This window comes from Acinonyx jubatus, chromosome A3 (assembly GCF_027475565.1).
Source record: "Acinonyx jubatus isolate Ajub_Pintada_27869175 chromosome A3, VMU_Ajub_asm_v1.0, whole genome shotgun sequence".
NCBI classification, from domain to species: domain Eukaryota; kingdom Metazoa; phylum Chordata; class Mammalia; order Carnivora; family Felidae; genus Acinonyx; species Acinonyx jubatus.
Genome location: NC_069388.1, coordinates 77,799,040 through 77,816,848, shown reverse-complemented (window position 1 = coordinate 77,816,848; position 17,809 = coordinate 77,799,040). Strand labels below are relative to the sequence as shown.

Below are 17,809 nucleotides of genomic sequence, written 5' to 3'. Positions count from 1 at the left end.
ATTAGTTTGCTGCTAAAGTTTCATGCTGTTAGGGAGATTATTTTTGTCCTATATTTCCTGTAATGTCAGAAGCCATGGACATGCCCATGAGAAGATTTCTGTATTAATACTATCTTTGTTTTGCATCTCAAGAAATTTCCTGCTGGCGATATCAGTAGCCAGTGAGACCCTGACAGAGCAGACAGAGTCCTTTGAAGTGTGGAGCCAGTGGCTCTACTATGGAACCTGAAGAAGAGAGGACAAAGGGACTGGGTCCATGCCTTCTAGGGTTCTGGGTCCGTTACTCTGAGTTGTATATATAGAAGAAGGAAGTATTCAGGAAATGAAAGCACTTTGTACAGGACAAGACTTCATTTCCCCTTTATGTCTGTGACCAATGCCCCCCCCCCCCCCCCCCCCCAGACTCAGGCTCAGAGAAGTATGGTAACTTACTTAAAATCACAGAACTGATGGATGATACAACTCGAATTTGAACCTGTACTCCAAGCCTTCTGCTATCAAATCTGTCCTTTTTAGTAGAAGGTTGAGAGCTGTTATGAGCTGTTCTTGCATTTTATCTGGATGGCATTCTGGTCTGTGAGTTGCTTACTGTATTCCCTCCTTCCCACCCAGCCATCTTGCCACATGTACTTTCATCTTCACAAAGGGCACTACGACAATAATGACACAAAAGTTGATCTTTTCTTTGCCAACATTAACATGGGACAGTAAGGAACAGCAAAGGTATATCCACCAAACTTAATCTTTAAACCTTAGAAAACCTTAACTTTAAACTTGAACAGTGAATGTAGGATATTTTGAAACCAGCTAATTTGGGAAGCTTTTAAAATTTTGCACTTGCTTGAAGGTGATAGGAAATTGATTTAAGCTCTTTGACTCTCTCTAACCTGGGATATAGATCAGGGCTCAGACTGGTTGCTGCTGTTTGTTGGCAAAGCAGTTGGGACAGTTCATCCACAACCAGCCTTTGATTTGTAACAGAGAGAGAAGAACTCATGATTGATTTGGGGGGATGGGCTAAATGGGTAAGGCACATTAAGGAAGACAGTTGTTGGGATGAGCACTGGGTATTATGTATAGGGGATGAATCATCGGAATCTACTCCCGAAATCATTACTATATTTTATGCTAACTTGGATATAAATTTATAAATAAATAAATTTATTTATAAATAAGTAAATAAATCCCCTCATGATTGATTTAGTTTCATTGATTGGGTGCTCAGATGCCTGTGGGAATTAGAGCATTGTATTACCACAGTTCTCAGGGTTGGTAAAGGAATCCTAAAATGCAAACCTGATGTCAGTCCTCTCTCCCCTCCAACACTCTTCTGCGACCTCCTTTTCCATCCAGAATAATACCACATTCTTCTGTTTGATATTTCAGGCTGGCCACAGTCTGGCCCCTGACTACTGCTTCAGAAGCATCTTCTACCCACCCTTCCTCCCTCACAGACCAACATTTGCTTCTTAAAATACTGTTTCTTTGCGTATGCTTACAAACTGAATTCCCAGAGAACCATGTGAAATCACCAACTTAACAAGCCTCCAGTTCTTACATTAACCATTGATTTTGTGCACATGAATTATAATCATTTAGATTTGAGGTAACATTCAAAAATGCCAATTTTGTATTAGCTGCATTCTTTATGAACTGGATTTATGGAACTGATATTCGTTAAGCATTTCTTGTTTAAGGAATATAGTGTTATCACTGGCGGGACAGTGATAATGAAACATGCAATTTTTAGATGGAGATGCAGTTTTTTATTTAAATATTCTAATCTATGTGCATATTGCATAATTTCAAAATGGCGTATTTCTTTTTTTCCACTGTTACATTCTTACAAACTTTCTCATCTAATTTAAAAGTATGTTTTCTAATGTTTGCAGATTTTTATAATTTATTAAATAACATAAATCTCAAACATACCATTTGGCTTTATGACTTTTTTTTGTATAACCAAAGTTATATACAGTTGACCTTTGAACAACACGGGTTTTAACTGCATGTGTCCACTTACATGCAGATTTTTTTTGATGAATATAGTACTGTATGTGTATTTTCTCTTACAGTTTTCATAGTAACATTTTTTTCTAGCTAATTTTATTGTAAGAATATAGTATATAATAATACATATATAACATACAAACTATGTGTTGATCAACTGTGTATGTTACCAGCAAGGCTTCTGATTACCAGTAAGGTATTAGCATTTAAGTTTTTGGGAAGTCAAAAGTTACATACAGAGTTTTACCTACATAGGGTTTGGCACCCCGAAACCCCATGTTGTTCAAGGGTCAAGTGTAACTAAAATATTTAATAATTATGATACAAAAGTGGAATTTTACTTCTTCGGTATAATTTAAGATTAGGGCCATTAAATCTTTAAAAATAATTAAGAAGTAGGATCTTTCAGTTAATTATTTTAATGACTTTTTAAATATAGGTACAGCCATAGTGCCGAAGTTCAAGTTCGACTTCAGTTCTTGACTTGTGTGTTTTCAACTCTGGGATCACCTGATCATTTCAGTAAGCTTTTTAATCAGTCTTTTAATCAGTCTTTTAATCAGTTTTTAGGTCTGTATTGACTCTTGGAAGAGTCGAGTTAAATGTGCTCATGCCTTTAGATTTCTGTAGTGATTAATTAATATTAATTCATATTCTTAATACCAAATGTCCTCAGTATGTATGGCAATATGAGCGTGACCCTGACACATTTTTGCTTCAGTCTCTGAAAATGCCAGTTTCTCAGTGGATAAACAACTCATCTCAAGAACAAGATATTTAGGGTAGGAGAAGATACTGTGTTTAGGAGTACCTGTATTTTTATTTCTTTTAATTGTAGAATCCTTCTTTCACTCTCGTTAGAAACAGCCACTGTCTATGTATTATTATTAGAGGTAATCTTACCCAAATTTGCTTGGCTTCATGGGTGATAGAGACATTTAGAAGACCTTCCTTTTACTTAGATTAATCTCAAATTCAATTTCATTAAAAATTAATCTTAAAAATTAGCCTGGTAAATCCAGGGTGTGGATCATATCTAAATCCACATGCTGAATGTTCTCAGAAGAGAAGAGGAAGCTTGATTTATTTTGGCCAGAGCTCGTTTTCTCTTGCTAGACAGATTGTGTTATTTTTCACCGTCCACACTCTTTTCTGTGTGTCCATGTCAACACAAACCAACCCAAACTTGGGTTAGGACATTCCCTTTCTTTAGCTATGGTTAATATAGTCAAACTGTTACAAAGTGTTTTGCTAGCTGAGAGGTGTCATTATGGCTCTCTTAAAGTCCACATCTATGCTTGAGATACACTGCTTATTTTACTGTTTAATTTCTTCAAGTTAAGCTCTTTGTAACAAATGCCACTAAAATGATACCACAAGATTATAAAATGAAGACACCTGTTTTTGATAGGAAGCTTTTGTTTCATATTGTTAGGTTTTTTATCATACCCATTATGACTGACGATATACAAGAAATAAATAATGTAAAATATAAAAAACCAATCTTATACATGGATAAGTCAGACCAAGACAGATACTGTCTGCAAAAATAATTTCATATGACCTTTAAGTTTCATGTTTATTTAGTATAGATTCTCACTGGAAGCCATTCACTACTCTTATCAGTATTTGAATAATGAATTATTTATTTTGCTGTTCCCATCTCAGGGAGCATGGTGTAGATTCTTTGTGTATAGTCTTAAAACAGTTACTGTTGAGGTAGAATCAAAGCGAAGACTTCAGTTCTCCCATATGATTAATTGTTCTTCTCTTATTGGCACAGTTCCTTTCAGGGATGATATAGTTATTCCAAAGTTATATTCAGTGAGTGAATACTGATTTAATATACCAATATCTACTTTCTTAAAAAAATTTAGTAAAATCTTATGCATTGCCTATTGAATGTGAATTGGTGATTTCAGTCATTTATGAATACACTTCTGTTTTATCATATAGTTTACTGTAATTAACCTGGATACTGTTTTTTTGTTTTTTGTTTTTGTTTTTTTTTTACAACTCTTTTCTTCTTAATTATTGAATGTATTTTAAATTAGATACTAAAGTTGGTTCTGGATTTTTTGTTGTTATTTTTTAATATTGTCTCCCAGGGGTATAAATTCTTCAACCTGTATGGTTATGTGAGAAACTGATAGATACCTATTTTCTGATCAGATTCTGTAGACTGATACTGCTACTAGGTAAATATTTTCTGAAGCCTTTTTTTCTATTCTGGATCTCATCTACTTTTCCCAAGAAAGAGGTTTCTTATGATTGTACCGTATTTTCCCATCCTTTCTGATTCGGGAGCAACCCAGGCTTTGGACCCTTTATGATATACTTTAAAAATCCCTGTGATGCTTTTATTCTACCCTTTCAGATTTTCTCCTTTATCCACATTCATATTTGTGATTGCTTATAATACCTTCTTTTTGGTTCTGAGCCTTTCTTTTGCCTTCTTCCTGCCAGACTTTGGAATCATTTAATACTTGGGTCAAAGTACCACACAGATTTCATTTCATTACATTGGCTTCCCAGCTAATTGAATACCCTGACATGTTGCTGTTTTCTTTTTTAGGCAGTCAATTACATTTTGCTTTATTCATCATACAGATCCTTTTTTTCCCCATCGTTTCCAAAAATAATGCTCATTGATATTTATTGTTTCTCTTCTATGTGCACAGAATGATCTTTAAACGTGATGTGTGTGCACTGTTAACCCTTAAACCTTAGAACTGACTCCTCAACTTTGAGGATTACCTCACCTTTATCGTGTTTATTGTAATACAGTGGTATGTCCGTATTACTTATATTTTGCCTTTTGAAAGCATAAATTGTGTGAAATCTCTTGTAAGATAATTTTTATAAAATGCTATAAAATATCTCCTTGACATTTTTGCATATAGTGGTGCTTCTAGTACATTGAATTAGGACTAAAACATTGTATGTACCATGATTCAAAATTTGTAATTTTTATCTAGGGTTAAGTTTAGAGCAAGTCGACATTTTATGGCATTGTTTAGTAGAAGATTCTGAGTGTTATGATGATGCACTTCATTGGTTTTTAAATCAAGTTCGAAGTAAAGATCAACATGCCATGGGAATGGAAACCTACAAACATCTTTTCCTGGAGAAGGTAATTTTATTTCTTGACAGTTTTATTGTTTATGTTCTTTTTCCACATTTCCTTTTTATCTCTTGAAATACAAATTCTGTAATGTTCATTTTTTCCTCTTGTGACACAAATTTTTAAAATAGACATGTACTGTTTTTCAGCAGTCCTTACATAATTTTGCCACTTAGGTTTTACTTTAATTTTATCCTCTATAGTCTTTATATTGATATGAATATGAGTAAGAGCTGTATTCTCTGAATCTTCCTTAGTTAAATGGCTGTGGTTTTAGCCAGTCCTATGGGAGATACAAGCCAATCTCCACATTTTTTGTAGATTCCTAGAAAGTCATTTTTAGGAAGCACTGTCATGTCACGTTATTAAAGATATTTTTCTATCCAGTTTTTGTTCTTTTTTATCAGATGCCACAGTTGTTTCAGGTAATGAATTTCCATTTTAATTTTGAAACGATGATAATAAAGCACTAGACTTTATTTTATATTTATTTTTGAGATTACATAGACTGCAGAATCTCACATTACTTCTGTGGTAGAATTGAATATATATGAATGAGTTTTGGTACGTATAAACTAAATCACTTAATAGATATACTACAAAGCTACACATGACCTTTGGGTATCTTCATTTCAATCCCTGACCTATACACAAACTGTACATGTAGCTACACATCTAATGAATGTATATAGGATAGATATACAATAAGTGATAAAATGTTTTATTCATGCCCTCTGATTTGGAGCTAGTTGTAGATATATCTTAAAAATTGAAACAGATATTAGGTTTCAATTATGACCTGAATAAAATTTTCATTAAATTAGTATCTATTTTAATTTTTTAAATCAGCACTAAAAATTTGAGCGGATACATTTTCTTCTTCAGTGGTTTCAATAAAATTAACTTTGCTAAATTAAATTTGTTAATCTAAATTCAATAAAATGCATTAATCATCACACTAAACTAGCTTAAAAAATTTTTTTTTAGATGCCCCAGCTAAAACCTGAAACAATTAGCATGACTGGGTTAAACCTATTTCAGCATCTCTGTAACTTGGCTCGACTGGCGACCAGTGCCTATGATGGTGGTTCAAACTCTGAGGTATGGATTTAGACCTGTTATTTTATTAGGTCAGCTTAAGGAATTTTTCTTTTATTTCTCAAAGTAGATTACTGAATTATCTTACGTAGTCTACCAAGCAGAGAATTTACTACCTATGAAGACTGTTATTCTTAGGTTTTAAAAAGCTTTATCTTTTGGTTTTAAAAAGCTTTATAAAGCAGATATGGTGATTTTTTTTTTTAACAATTTCTTTTCATGTTTATTTATTTTGAGAGAGTGAGAGTGAGACAGAGCACAAGCAGGGGAGGGGCAGAGAGTGAGGGAGAGAGAGAACCCAAGCAGGCTCTGGCTGTCAGCGCAGAGCCTGATGTGGGGCTCCAAGTCACCAACCATGAAATCATGACCGGAGCCAAAACCCAAGAGTCGGACACTTAACTGACTGACTGAGCCACCCAGGTGCACCAGATTTGGTGACTTTTTTGTTATCAAAGGTAACCCTGGTTGTGCTTAATGATAACTTATTACACATTCCTTAGAGCAGAAGAGGCAATCTGAGTGTTCTTTTAGTCCTCTAAAAGCTCCTAGATAATATAATCAAGTAGTTTTGTCAGTTTGAAGGTTGATTTGTCTAAAATCTGATTTTTATGCCATTTGTTGTTGCCAGGCTTTTACTTGCTCTTGGACAGCACTAAATAGAATCTACCTTAAATCATCTCTGACCATGAGGCATGACCATCCTTTCATGAATGCTCATGAATTGCTAGACTTATTTCTGGCTTACTGTTCTGTTTGCCTCATTGGGTGGCTTCTGGGTTTTCTTGAATGCATTAATTCTTAGATTCTTCTAATACAGACTAATTATTTGAAGTCTTCATTGGACGTTCCAGTTTATTAATGCTAGCTTTGATTGAGAGTATCTACTCTCATTTTTCATGAATTTTCATTAGAAATTGAGGCTGTGTTTATAAAGACAGGGAAAACTGATGTTAACCTGTGTGGTAAAGAATAATTTTAATTGGATCTGCAATGCTTTCATAGGATCTTCTTACCTTTTTTCTTTGAATAGTATTTTTTTTTTTTTAATATTTTGGTCTTAATTCTTACTTTTATACATTTCAACTTGGTAATTTCAGGCAACCAGACAGATCTGTTTTACCTAAGTATTCATATTCTAATTTTGAGGTAATACTGCTTTTTAAGTGATGATATGAATGCTGAGGCTGTTCAGTTACCTATCAGAAGGGTACCTTGCTTCAGCCTGCCCAACTTTTGAGAATTTTGATTCCACCTTTTCTGTTTTCAGTGAAAACACTCTCTTTGTCATCTCATACTTAACATCATAAATTTAAGTGACATTTGGGGTTAGCATATTTTTAAAATTTTTCTGTGAATATCTTCAAGCAGTGGCTTTGTCACAGTAAGTTGGATGAAAGCATTGAAACTTTTTTCTGCTAATTATGTGTGTTTTGTTTTTATTCACCTATAACATGTTGTGGGGATTTGAGTTTTTCCCTCTACATAGTCACAACTTTTGAGTGAAACATTATGCCCCCTCCACACACACAGAGTTAACTGCTTTATAAATAAGTAGTTTTAGAACCAATAGAGATATATTTCAGTAGTTGAGGAAACTTCCAAGGCTCTTATCATAATTTTTATTATTTAGTAACTCTGTAATAGGAATTGCCTGTAATAGGAATTGTACTATATAGGTTATTAAAGGTCTTTGATAATGTGTGACTTTAAGACTTGTTATTTCAGTCTTCTAATCATTTACGTTGTTTGGCAAGTGATAAAATTTATAAATGTCATTATATTTTCTTTCTTAGCTTTGTGGTATGGACCAATTTTGGGGCATTGCTCTAAGAGCACAGTCTGGTGATGTCAGTCGAGCAGCTATCCAGTATATTAACTCCTATTATATTAATGGTGAGTGATTTGAAATACTGTCTGTGAGGATTTTTATGTGAGAATCTTTTGTTTGGCTATTTTTTGTTTAGTTTTTTTAACATAGCTAAACATTTGATTTTCAGGTAAAACGGGTTTGGAGAAGGAGCAAGAATTTATTAGTAAGTGTATGGAGAGTCTTATGATAGCTTCTAGCAGTCTTGAACAGGAATCACACTCAAGTCTCACTGTTATAGAAAGAGGACTCCTTATGCTGAAGACACATCTGGAAGCATTTAGGAGAAGGTAATTTTTTTTATACCACATTATTAACAGTGAATTTCAGGCTTTTTTTTTTATTGCTGACATGTACAAAAGTATTCTTAAAATTAAATTAAAGGTTTTGTTGGGGCAGGTAGAAAGCTTAACTTACCACAGGTGAAGGGTTAGTAATAGAGGTATTTTTATTCATGATATGTACCACTTTGCCATGAAATAGGCAATATAGGTTCCCAGTAAATATTGTGGAGCTTTAAAAATTCTTAAACACTGAGAAGATATGCATGAATAAGAATCTCTAGAAAGAATTCCACCTCTAAGAAAGTATTACTATGATTGAAAGGCAGAACACCACCACCAAAAAACGTTTCTAAAACCCTCACCAAGAACATCAAATAATCTCTCATAGTTGAATCAAGTTGAGTCATTTGTTTCATTTGCTGTTTTTTTTTCTTCCTGGACTAGGAGACAGTATTTTAATTTTGAATTTCCATTTACCATGGAAACATGATCAAAAAATTCTGTGTTAATGAATATCTGTATAATTAATTTAGACATACCCTGTGTAATACAGAAATAAAGCAAATTAACATTTATGAATATATCGACTGAAATGAAAGGTGAGTAGATAGTTTTAATTAAGAAATTCTGTTTGTTAAAAATCATGAGTAAATGTAAAAATACAAAGAACTGTGTTGGAAAAAATTGTTAAAATTAATCTCTCAACTTCAGAGGTTAGTTTGATAATGAATTTTACAATTGATATTTATTGAGATTCTACTTAAAATATCAGGAAATATTGAATAAAAGATATTCTACACATTCCTTATAAATAACATGGCTTCATGATTTCGTATATTTGGGCATTGCAAAATTCTTTATTTTGATTATGATTGCAATTTGTGGGAATTATACTTAAGTAATTCCTTGTGTTTTTAAAGAATGTGTAAGGGAACTCTAGAGTTTTTTTGAACAGAAACATCACAGTGCCTTGTAACTTTTACCACTGTAAAAATAAAAATAAGTAAGCAAATGTGGTGATGTGTCTTATTCAAATTCATTAAAAAATTAATACATACTATTTATAATAAATTCAGATATTTTACTAAGGGAATACTACAGAAAATTAAAGTCATTGTAATCTATCTCTTCCTATTGGAGATAGTTACTGTTAATGAGATGATATATATTCTTCCAAAATATCCTTTTTTGCTGCAGAGTCTACAAACCACAAACCAAAAAGGGCCTATTGGTTCAAACCCTTAGTCTTCACACAGTGTTACCTGTGTTTTTCGAATAAGTATTTATTTTAAAAGTCTTTAAAAGTAAATTAAATTTCAATGGTGCTTTTTATAAATTGAATGAATTTCAGTTCAAAAATCCCTTCTCAGATATACAATTTTTTTCTAACTCATGAAAAATGATTGTAGTATCCTTCAATAGAAATCTTTATATTTGTTCATGTTTCACTCTAGAAGTTAATGTTGGTATTAAATAACTTACATAAATACTTATTTTTTGGGTGCCAAGTAGAGAAAGTAGGAAACGAATATTCAAAAAACTAAGATCTAATGTAAAAATGTCAGGTATTTTTATGCACATCTTTGTGTAGTATCACTGTACAATTTCAAGTGCTTAATGTGCTTAGTTCTGATTTAAAATTGCCTAACATTTATAGAACTACAGTATAAAGTAATTATTGTGTTTATGTGTTCCTTATATTAAGAGAGTAAATAAAACTGTCTTTTAAAAAAGATTTTCTTTAAAAAGAAAAAAGGTTATAATTTAAACCGTGGTTCTCAGCCATAGTGATTTTGTTTCCCAGGGTACGTTAGATAATGTCTGGAGACATTTTTGATTACCACAGCTGAAGGGAGAAGGGACTACTGTTGGCATTATAGTGAGTGGATAGAGACCAAGGATGCTGCTAAACATCCTGTAGTGCAGAAAGCTGTTTCCCCTACGTCCCCCTGCCCACAACAAATAATTATCTGGCCTCAAAAAATTAAGATCACTCTTTTGCTCAGCCATAAAAGCTGGACATTGAATACCTTCTAGGAAATCAAGTCCATTTATTCCTTTACTTTATGTCCTATTCTAGAATTGCTGGGTAGTTTTTGACATTGGTAATTCTTTTCTTAACTAAATTCAGGTATCTTGGATCCTGTCTTCAACGACTGAAAATCAGTTAGAAAACTGACAGTATTTAGTGAGTCACCTGCTAGATGCCTTTCTTCCTAAAGATTAGTCTTTGTGATTTTATTTTATAATTTTAGCCGTCATGGAATCAGTACTCAAATTCTGTTAGGCTGGTTAACATATATTTACTAGGATACATTTCTGTCTCTGAAAAATGTTTCCTAATCCTTTTTTTTCCTCTTCTGAATGTAGGAATGAAAACTTGCCATTTCACTTTCTGGATTAGTTTGTTGCTTTAAATTCCTCCTGCCTCTACTACTTTCCTCCACTCCCCCCTTTAAAAAAAATAAGTAATCTTCTCAATGGGTTTTTTTTTTCCCCCTCAGTAATTTTTCTTGGAAACTATTTTTTAAAGGAACTCTTAGCTGTATTTATGCATTAAAGTTTAATTCAGTGTGATGAATCTAAACTTCGTGCTGTAGAGTACATTGGAATATGCTACAACCTTTTGTGGGCTTTTTCATTTTGTGAAATATTTAACAACTTCTGTAACATTTAATATGGGTTAAAATGATATTCTTCCTATGTGTGGTTTTTGTGTGTTTTAGGTTTGCCTATCATCTCAGACAGTGGCAAATTGAAGGCACTGGTATTAGTAGTCATTTGAAAGCACTGAGTGACAAACAGTCCCTGCCGCTAAGGGTCGTATGCCAGCCAGCCGGACTTCCTGACAAGGTAGTTACACAATTTTAGTTTCAAAATTGATAACATTTCCCAGCTCAAGTAACTGTTTTTGTTGTATTTTTAAATTGGTTGCATCTCATATTTCAGATGACTATTGAAATGTATCCTAGTGACCAGGTAGCAGATCTTAGGGCTGAAGTAACTCATTGGTATGAAAATTTACAGAAAGAACAAATAAATCAACAAGCTCAGCTTCAGGAGTTTGGTCAAAGCAGTCGAAAGGGAGAGTTTCCTGGTAAGTCCAATGTTTAAATTTTCATATTTTCTAGGTTCTGTTATATATGAACTTAGAACCTTTGGTATCTAAGGTTCTAGATACCTTTTGGTATCATGCCATTGATTCATAGGGTAGTATTAAGGGTTGCTTCAGATGTTTTTTGCAAACATTTTTCCTCATTTTTCTTAAAATTTTATTTTTGAAGTTGTTTGATAAACAATAAGAGAGTTAGAAGTTTAGGTTTCCCTGCACTACTTAAGTACCCAGTTGTACCCAATAAATTTTCTTTGCTATTTTGATATATTTTGTTTCCCTTTTTTCCCCAGAGCATATGAAAATAATACACCCTTAAATCCCACCTGTACATCTCCCCTTCCCTCCAAAAGAGTATCATATTAAATTTTTCATATAGGCCTGAAAGGTATATTCCATTCCTCCTTTATTGTTACCACTAGTGCATTTTTAGTGTTTTTCCATAGTACATAAAATATGAGTTAATCAGAGGAACAACCATGAAAGGAAGCTGTTATAATATCAGATCTTTAAATTTTAAGTAAAATGTAATAGGCTAAGTATATATTTAGAAAAAAAAATCTTAAAGTTTAAAAGCTTAAGGATTTTCAACCTGCCTATGTGCAGTAATTCTTTGGCATCTTTTAGTAAGGTGGATCATGCTTAAGATGGAACCACAAGTGTCTTCTCAAGTATCAGATCTTTAATTTTGTTCTTGATTAATTAATAAATATTCTTGGTACCATAGAAGAGTTGTTGAAAAGTGTCCCTCCTACCCCTATCTCTAAACCATCCATTTCCCTGCTTCTGAGGCAAATGCTGTTGTTGTTTTCTTACATACCCTTTAAGATATACCAAGATTTAATGTAAGAATATTCATGTACTTAAAACACAAATGGTAGCATTCTATTTATACTGCATGTGGAAAGTCACCTCATTAAATCTACATATCCTATTATATGGTGGTGCCGTGATATGTTTTACTAATCCTCTGTTAATGGACATTTAGGTTGTTCGCTTTTTTTTTTTTTGCCATTTACAAGCATGGCCACAGAGAATATCCCCACACCTATCTCATCTAATGTACATTGGGGTAAATACCTAGTTATGGGATTTTCCGGTCAAAGGTATTTTCTTTAGTTGTTGAAATATATTTTACATAAAGAGAATATGAAATTAGTAATAATAAAATGAAATGTGTCCATGTACATACCATCCAGATTAAGACCTGGAACATTATTAGAAGCTACTTGTGTATCTCTCTTTAATATCCTCTTTTCTACTTCTCTTTAATGATGTCTTGACTTTTTAGTTTATTTTTTTGTGTGTTCTTTGTAGTTTTACCTCTAATGTATATATTCCTAAAAAATGTGTTTAGTTTTGTGAAAATTATAAGCACAAATTTGATAAAGGAAAAGGGGAATACAGTTGTTATTAGAGGATCACAGAAGGAAACAAGCTAAAGAGAGTGTTTATTTTAACTTAAGGGTTTATAAAGCTTCATCTGAGGATGTCAATGGGAAAGTTCTCAAGTATAGGTCTTGTGTTGTATACACCATTGTGCTGTATAATGTTGGCAAGACAGTGGAATACATAACAGAAATATATTGGGTATTTATTACTTTTTCTAATCTCTTCATGATCTACTACAGCTCTCAGGAATAGACTAAGAATTTCTTCCATGAGATATGAATGTTTTCTCCTGATTCAGATAAAAGGACATGGAGATGAGAGTAGACACCTCACCACCATATGGTGAAGGTAGTTAAGGTACAGATAAGAATCCAGGTCAAGTCCACTTGCCATTCCTTCCACAGGGAAGATAACATGCAGGTAACAGGAATTTTGGTCATGATGGCCCCTCAGTAATGCATTTCTGTATTATCACTGATCCTACTTTTATTCTCCAAATCTGATACATAGCAGTATGATACATTTTATCATCCTCTTGGTTTTTCTCTTTGCCTCTGTCTTATGTTGGATATCCTTTTTTTGATATCCTATACCTTTTTTATTGGTTCACTTTTTTTTTTCTTTCTGGAATACAATGCAATTGTTCAGTAGCTTCTCGAGAGATTGGGTGGTGTAAAGTTTTGATTCTTTGAATAATCAAAAATTTTCATGTTTTTATACTTAAATGGTAATTTGGCTGGGTACACAAGTCTAGATTGGAAATAGTTTTGTTTCAGAATTTTAGAGGTATTGCTGCATTGCATTTCTTCTGTTGCTGCTGTTCCAGAAGCCATTTGCTTTCCAACATTTTTAATATATTCTGTTTTCTTCTTTTGTAGGGTTTAATTAGTCTTCTTCTTGTTCTCAAATTTTGTAATACCCAGTCTGAGTATCTGGTCTGTTTTCAACTAATGTGATGGGTACTTTAGTTTTTAGTTTGGCAACTTGTATCTTTTAATTTGGGGAAATTTTCTTGAATTAGTTTATTGTTTTCCTGTCCACTATTTAATAATTTCTCTTTCTAGGAATTCTTTATTATCTACATGTTGCATCTCTTGGACTATTCCAAACTTACTTTTTTCATGTTTCATTTCTTTGACTTTAACTGAACTTCCGGTGAGATGTTTCAGCTTTATTTTGCTCAACCTTCTTTGGAGTTTTTCATTTTTTGCTGTCATGTTTTTAGTATCTAACATCTCGTTTTTGTTCGAGTACTCCCATTTTCATGGTTAACATATCTTTTTGAGGCTATTTGTCTTTAATCGTTGAATCTTTAAAAATCCAGACTCCTGTTTCTGCATTTTAAATAGAATGTTTAGCAAATTATCTGGTTATTTTTTATTAGTTTCATGTCATCTTTTCTCTTTTTTATCATATATTTACCATTTTGGCACTCCTCATTCCCATATATAGATCAAAATTTCCATTTGATTTATTTCTCTTTATTTTCTTTCTTCTAATAAACTTCCTTTAAAAATGTTTGTACTTCCAAGTCTTTTGGTGGTATATTTTCTCAAGCTTTTGTTAAGTTCATTTTGCCTTCTCTTTTGAAGGATATTTTCACTGGACATAGAATTTTAGGTCAGGAAGTGTTTTCTTTCCAGGACTTCTTAAGGGGCTACCCAGTGTCATTTGGCTTGCAGAGTTTCTGATTGAAAGTCTTTTTTTTTCTGTCATCCTTTGTGTACGGTATGTCTTTGTAACTGTGGTTGATTTTAAAGAATATTTTTGCTGTTGTTTTGGTTTTAAAAATTTTTTTAAAGTAAGCTGTACTCCCAAGGTGAAACTTGAACTCAAGACCCTAAGGTCAAGAGTTGCTTGATCTCCTGACTGAGCCAGTCAGACAGTCCAAGAATTTTTTTTGACATTGGTTTTCAGGGGATTGATTTTAACGTGCCTTCTTGTTTCTTTGTGTTTATGTAGTTTGGGTAAGTTTAACTTCTTAGGTCTTTGGGTCTATAATATTTACCGAATTTGAAAAAGGTTAGCAATTATATGTATTTTTCAAATATTTTTTTTCTTTTTCCTTTGCCCTCAGCCTAACTTCTGGGCCTCTAATTAAATATATCCTAGACTATTAATGTCTCATAGATCACAGACTTGATTTTCTTTTCCTTTTCTTCTTCCCCTCTCTTTTTCTTTTTCTCTTTCTCTCCCTCCTTCTCCCTCTCTGTTTTCCCCTCCCCCCTTTCCTAGTTTTTGTCAGGTGTTGATCTTATTTCTGTGTTAAACCAGTAAATCAAATGACAGGTTATAAGCCTATCTCTGGTTTGACATTTATCTTTTTGGGGTCTTGCTAGTTACCACTTCATTTGTTTTTCAACTTACAAACTTGGTTGATATTATCTCTTCCCTTTTTCCCCCCTGTCCAATAATTAGTAAAAATTTTAAAATTCAATTTATTGGAGTTTCAAAGGATAAAAAGTATATATATTTAATACACCATCATAAGAGGGTTTTTTCAGATTTTTTGTTGCTTTTTATTGGTTAGAAACATTTTTTGAATTAAGACTTAAAATTTTTAAAAGTTGGTAACTCTTTCCAGAACTCTTAAGGACTAAGCAGTTCTTATGTTAAAAAAGACGCTTTCAAAAGTGGTAAAAGAGGATCACCTGATGGCTCAGTCAGTTAAGCATCCCACTTTTCCTTTTGGTTCAGGTTATGATCTCATGGTTTGTGAGTTCGAGTCCCACATTGGGGTCTGCACTGACAGTATGGAGCCTGCTGCTGAGTCTCTGTCCCCCCCCCCCCCCCGCCCCTCCCGCATCCCCCTCAAAAATAAATGTAAAAAAATAAATATTTTTTTAAGAAACTGGTAAAAGATGGAAACCTCCGTTAATTATAAAAGCCAATTCAAACCATTATAATCAAAAGTTAACGTATAGTAAGTGTAGGCCTGTCTCATACCAAATAGAATTCAAGAGCCTAAATCAAGTACTAGCCATCTTAATTCTTTTTGGAACAAAGTTATGTGTGCTTAGAGTATCTGACACACTGGGAACCAAACCAGCTATATATTATCTTAGCATTCCATCACAACTAAGGTTTTTTTATCTCAATATTGTAAAAAATATAAATAATCATAGATTGTATTATCTCAGTAAGGTAGAAAGGACATTTAATAAAAACCTGCCAAAGTATCAGAAGTTGAATGTAGAGTTTTTATTGAGATATATAAATGAACACTTGACTAAGTGGGTATGCCTAGCATGTTTCTGTACACATATTATAATAGAGATACCAAGTTAATTTATGTCTTAATGTATTCTATCTGAAATCTTAATGGAATTTTTATTTTAAATTTGATGAAATTATTCTGAATAATAAACTGTGAATACACTAAGCAATATCAGAAGTTCTGAGAGGAAAACCAAAATGGGTAATGGATGAGTTTTGGTACTAGCCTTTAAACATTTAAGGAATTATAGTAACACAGTTTTGGTGAAGAATTGCATCATTATGGAAAGCAGTAGGCCTACCTCACTCATTCTTGAGCTGTGTAGTGTCCATCCAATGGAATTTTTCTACATGAAGTTTATAAAATTGAACAATACTTAAGTTTAAATCATTCCTCTGATATTTCATCATTTTGCTTAATTTCCTACTCTGTCAAGCATTTCCTTTTTTAAAAAAAGTTCATGGATTAAACAATAAAATTTGAATGCCTGTTATGTTCTAGTACTGGGAATACATCTCTGAATGTAATAAAATGTCTGCCTTTATGGAACTGGGATTTTTTTTTGGAGGAGAGAAAGATATATAATGTCAGATGCTCATTAAGTATTTAAAGAAAGATAAAGCAGAGTAAGGGATTAATTTAGTGAAATGAGGCTCTTTAGGAGGAAGGCTCACATACTGTAACCATGTATTCATGTCAGCAAATAAGTTTTTATAAAAATGTTCATTTAATGTTTTCTGCTGTTTTGAAGGAGGCCTTATGGGACCTGTCAGGATGATTTCATCTGGACATGAGTTAACAACAGATTATGATGAAAAAGCACTTCATGAGCTTGGTTTTAAGGATATGCAGGTACACACAAATGTGGTTTGACTTTTAATGTTTATTTATTTGGGGGGGCGGTGTGCATGTGTGAGCAGGGGAGAGGCAGAGAGTAAGGGGGCAGAGGATCTGAGGCAGGCTCTGCACTGACAGCAGAGAGTCTGATGTGGGGTTCAAACTCACAAAGTGTGAGATCATGAGCTGAGCCAAAGTCAGACTCTTAACTGACTGAACCACCCAGGTGCCCAAGTTTTAATGATGTGTATTGACTATTAAAGTCAACAGTTGAATGGTTGAAGGTATCCTTCAAAAACAATTATTGCTTTTGTTTTAATTGTGTGTGAAGTTTTGTGGGGGGTTTTGTGAAGTTATTTTATACATAATACTTTAATTTTATACTTAATATTATACTTTTCCCCTTTGCTCTTATTTTTATAGATGGTATTTGTATCTTTGGGTGCACCAAGAAGAGAACGGAAAGGGGAAGGTGTTCAGCTGCCTGCATCTTGCCTACCACCCCCTCAGAAGGACAACATTCCTATGCTTTTGCTTTTACAAGAACCTCATTTAACTACTCTTTTTGATTTATTAGAGATGCTTGCATCATTTAAACCACCCTCAGGAAAAGTGGCAGTGGAAGATACTGAGGTGACTATATGATTTTATTTTTACAGTATATTGTTTGTCTTTCTGTTGAGTGGAAAATATTGTACTTGTAAGTGCAATAAAACCTATGAGTCCATTTATTTATTCATTAGGTATTTAATGGCCTAATATGATCCAAAACTAGTGTGTTTTAAGTATTGTTTTACAAGGATCAAAATAGGCAGTTTCAGCCTTCATTTGGTCTAGTGGGGAAGATAAATAATTGATATGCCTAGCA

The 17,809-nt window shown here is 33.2% G+C and overlaps 1 protein-coding gene across 5 annotated transcripts in view; it reads left to right on the top strand.

The window, feature by feature from the left end:
- USP34 (ubiquitin specific peptidase 34) overlaps positions 1-17,809 on the top strand; it is a 248,246-nt gene that overhangs the window by 131,756 nt on the left and 98,681 nt on the right. For all 5 annotated transcript variants that reach the window (XR_008289340.1, XM_053200642.1, XM_027072388.2 and 2 more), the window contains 9 exons: positions 2,450-2,532; positions 4,989-5,143; positions 6,122-6,235; positions 8,026-8,125; positions 8,230-8,389; positions 11,110-11,236; positions 11,333-11,480; positions 16,856-16,956; positions 17,365-17,574. Coding sequence is in view for 4 of the 5 variants with exons in the window: in XM_053200642.1 (XP_053056617.1) it covers positions 2,450-2,532; positions 4,989-5,143; positions 6,122-6,235; positions 8,026-8,125; positions 8,230-8,389; positions 11,110-11,236; positions 11,333-11,480; positions 16,856-16,956; positions 17,365-17,574 (1,198 nt within the window). In the remaining variant the exon portion in view is untranslated. The remainder of the gene's footprint in view (positions 1-2,449; positions 2,533-4,988; positions 5,144-6,121; positions 6,236-8,025; positions 8,126-8,229; positions 8,390-11,109; positions 11,237-11,332; positions 11,481-16,855; positions 16,957-17,364; positions 17,575-17,809) is intronic.